Source organism: Trichomycterus rosablanca, chromosome 1 (genome assembly GCF_030014385.1).
Source record: "Trichomycterus rosablanca isolate fTriRos1 chromosome 1, fTriRos1.hap1, whole genome shotgun sequence".
NCBI classification, from domain to species: Eukaryota; Metazoa; Chordata; class Actinopteri; order Siluriformes; family Trichomycteridae; genus Trichomycterus; species Trichomycterus rosablanca.
Window position 1 is genome coordinate 33,484,810 of NC_085988.1, and position 4,329 is coordinate 33,489,138.

The 4,329-nt window shown below is 38.6% G+C and overlaps 1 protein-coding gene across 1 annotated transcript; it reads left to right on the forward strand.

The window, feature by feature from the left end:
* Positions 1-1,408, forward strand: fancf (FA complementation group F). The gene has a single exon (XM_063001952.1). The coding sequence runs from the start codon at positions 153-155 to the stop codon at positions 1,170-1,172; it is 1,020 nt and encodes a 339-aa protein (XP_062858022.1). The 5' UTR covers positions 1-152; the 3' UTR covers positions 1,173-1,408.
* The last annotated feature ends 2,921 nt before the right edge of the window (positions 1,409-4,329 follow it).

Below are 4,329 nucleotides of genomic sequence, written 5' to 3' on the forward strand. Positions count from 1 at the left end.
CTCTTGCTGGCGGGAGCAGTGTGTTTATGTTGTTGCAGTAGTTTTTCAACACACGTGTTATTAGTGTTTTATGCTACCAGTGGGTGAAAGTGACAGGTGAAGTGTTAACATGCTGTGTGTAAGGTGAGTAAAATGTACACACCGTGTTGCGCATGGAGACTGTGTTGAAGAACCTGGCAAGCACAGTGCAGCTGCTGGCTGTGTCTCACACCAGCTATGTGAAGGAGTGGAACAGTGAGACTGTACACAGAGCATTTCAGTGGGCAGAGTACTGTGAACACCTGTACACTCGCTTCAACAATAAACCCACAGTAAGAAAGGTTTTAGAAAACCACCTGCGTAAAACTAACGAGCTGCTGGAAGAGACTTTGTCCACATACTGCTGTCTGACTCTGTCTGATCTAGCTCAGTGCCAGCACAAACTGTTGACTGGACTCTTGAAGAATCCAGCAACACCTCACTCTGTCATCAAAGCACTTCTGCAGAAGTTCGGACCCTGTGATTACACTGATCAAGCTGACCATGATCTTGGTAGTCTCATTGCTTGTCGATCAGCTTGTAAACTGTTCGAAGATATCTCTCTGAACCAGCCTGATTTTGATTTTGGCATCTCTCTTGGCACACAGGTCCACGGCATGATGCTTCTACAGCACATCCACGCCATACAGTCTCCAAGTGATGACACATGTGCCAAAAAGCTGCTGGACTCTATTTTTCAGGACAGTGCAGGATCAGACAGCTTCCCAAAACTTATTGCATCTGCACTTTTGTCAGCAAATAACTGGAATGAACAGAGCACAGCTCCAGATCTTCTTGTTGACTGGTTACTAACACGTCATGACTTGCTCAACACCGTGTGCCAATCTCTGTCACCACACATATGCACGACATTTTCCCAACAGTGCCCGAAATTCTGGCTTGCTTACTGGGACAGGTTGAAACACTGGGCTTCCACCATGGAATATGATGTGAGCAATGGATTATGGGTGCAGCTGTGTGATAAAGCAGTGTCATTTCAGAGACTGCTGGAGCGGGTTAAGTCCTCATGGAGTTCGGGTTCACCACTGAAGGAGGAGACTGAGAAAGAGCTGATGAGGCTTAAACAAGCTGATGGAGACTTTGATGTGCAGGGACTGAGTGTGTGGACAGATCTGCTTATGCAGCTTAAATGAATGCAACATGTCTATTGTGAGATGTGAATCACTGGTTCATACTTCAGACAATTATTCCTAGGTTGTATGTTCAGTGTCCAGCTGAACCAAACCTTTACTGGAAGCTGAGATGTAAGGTTTCTTGACTAGACAGCATCTGCTAATGAAATGAATGTTAAGTAAGGTTTGAGTGGCTACAGCAAAGTATGAATGTTAAACTGTTTAAATGTTTTTAATAAAGGAATAATTTGGTGTTATTTAATCTAATTTGTATGCACCAAATTGGCTAAACTATATTATGTATTTTATATTTTTCCTAGATGTTTTATTGACACCCATTTATAAAAGGCATATGCAATCACATATTTTTATATTCACATATAAAATAAATTATGTACTTTTAAATTGATGGCAATGGTTTGGGAAAGGTTTTGTTTTTTTTTCCAACATGACTGTGCCCATATACACAAAGTGATATCGTGACGTGATTTGATTTGATTTCGAGGAAAAGTTAGACATCCCATTCCAAAACCATAGGCATAAATATAGTGTTGATGTCACGACCTACTCTGTTCTAAAAAGGCTTTCCACAACACTTGACCATGAGGTAATATCATCTTGTCCGGCCCATAACTGATGTTCTGATTTCTTCCTAAGGCGTTCAGTAGCGTTGTGGACAGTGCTTTATGTAAGCCTCCATTAACTTAACTTTCTGCACAGGGCACAGTCAAACTGGGAGGAAAAAGGCCTTCCTCAAACTGTTGCCGCAAAGTTGAACCCATAAAATACATGAGTGGTGTCCACATACTTCTGGCCATAAAGTGTATCTTGTTGCTTGCTGATCAGTTAATTAATGTTTGATCAGACCCACATAAGTACACTGGTAACCCATAACCAAAGTTTTCTCTGAAAACATGGTCCAATCTATAAAACATTATTTTACAGATTTGGGGCAGTTGTAGCCTAGTGGTTAAGGTACTGGACTAGTAGTCAGAGGGTTGCTGGTTCAAGCCCCACCACTGCCAGGTTGCCACTGTTGGGCTCTTGGGCAAGACCCTTAACCCTCAATTGCTTAAATTGTATCGTCACAACTGTGGGTTGCTTTGGATAAAAGCATCTGCTAAATCCCAAAAATGTAAATGTAAATTTATATGTTACTGAACACATTTATACACTGCTCAAAAAATAAAGGTAACACTTAATCATTACAGTATAACACCAAGTCAGTCAGACATCAGGAATATAATTCTGTCCAGTTAGAAAATAACTGAAATAAAAAATAAAGGTTTTTTTCTAACAAGAAAAACATTAGGTGCTTTGCTTGTGCAGGAAAACCAATTCTAGTTGTTTCAGTGGGTGTTTTACTCACCAGACATTATTCACATATTACTAAAACTTGCTGGTTTATTTATAATAATAACACTTTAGTACTGGTTTAGCAGTTGGGTTCTATGTACTGTATATGCATGATGGATTAAGTCCGCAGCAGACAGGGGGAGACAGAGTTCTTTAACAGACTAATCAGGACTAATGCGTATTACTATCAAGTGTTCATTGTTCTTTTATTTTCTACACTACAAACAAAATAAACATGTGTCCAGAAATGGTAGGATACCTTTTATAAATGCAATAACAATTAAAAACTGTAATTTGAACTTTCACTTGAACTTGAACTTTGAACTGATAAAAGTACAAAGAAATAATTTTTAGTGTTGCAAACTTAATCATATTTTGTAAATATGAAAACAATAGAATGTGATTCCTACAATACAATCAGAAAAAGTTGGGACAGAGGCAAAATAAGACTAAGGTTATTCAAACCCCATTTTCAGTAAAGTTGGAACAAAAGTGGTGCAGGCATCAAATTCAAAATGTGTTCATATTTACAAAATACAATTATCAGTTTTTTAATTGGGTTGTAATTTGTAAATTGGGTTTGTACAAGTAACACTGCTGTGGAAGGTTTCACAATTAGCAGTTTAACTGCTAACTATCTACAGTTCATAATATAATAAAAAGACTCAGGGAGGGGCAGAAAAAGCTGATGAATGTGCATGATCATCGAGCCTTCAGGCGGTATTGTTTTTTTAAAATCATCATGCTATGGTTACAGTTGTAAAAAAACATTGTTACTTAACACAGTATGCCGCTGCATTAAATTAGTGCACACAGAGGAAATCCATGCAGACGCTGGGAGAACATACGAAACTCCTTACGCAAAATGCACAGAGGCTAGGATCGAACCTAAAACCCATGTTGTGGTTCCACCTCCGTAGTGTCATCACAAACATCCATTATAAAGTAATTGAGCTGTAGAGTAGAACACAGAATTGAATTAGGAGGTGGCGTGACAGATGGTGGCATAACTCGTTGCCTCGGCAACTGTTGGCATTAGGCATGTTAAATGGAAAGTCAAGACTTATGGTGGGTCCACACGTCTCCAAAATTGGTCCCGCGAGGATCCAATGCTCCGTTCATTCTTAGCTAGATCTTCTTTGTTTCTCAGATTAGGATGGGAGGGAGAGAGTAAAAGGTTGTATGATGTCATTCTGTATTTAATGAGGTAAGCTGAGCTTGTCGACACCCAGAATCAGATCAGATCGTTGTTAACATGATTGAGGTGAAACCTTGCTAAAGCCAGCCGCGTTTAGTTATGAGTTGGTTATAAGATTGTTATGATTGTGCGCTTCTTGTTCAATCTCTGATTAGTTTACATCAGTCTTTGTGTGTGACAGATCAACGCAGTGACAGTCATTAATATAATTAGGCTTTATTACATAGAAGTTCATGAAGTTAAATGGCAGTACTTGGATTCAGTGGGATGCTGTATTAGCTGTCAGATATCATACAGTCTACTACACTGGGTGTCAGAGTATTCTCAAATAGAGAATGCATCAATTTAATTTTTTAATGATTCCAATATAAGGCCAAAGTGTGGTTGTGAAAGTTAAAATCACATACATTTTTGCTACTGAGAATTTGATTTCTAGTGATAATTCTGCCTGAGCCTGGGCAGATTTGGCATATTATGATGATAATACAGTGGTGTATGTGCCTGTAGAAGCCTTAAATCTGTATGATTTCAATGAAAAAAAATCTATTTTTAAATCCAGATTTAGATTAGATTTAGATTATATCCTTTTTTAGATCTTTTTAAATCCAAAGATCAAGTAAAAAA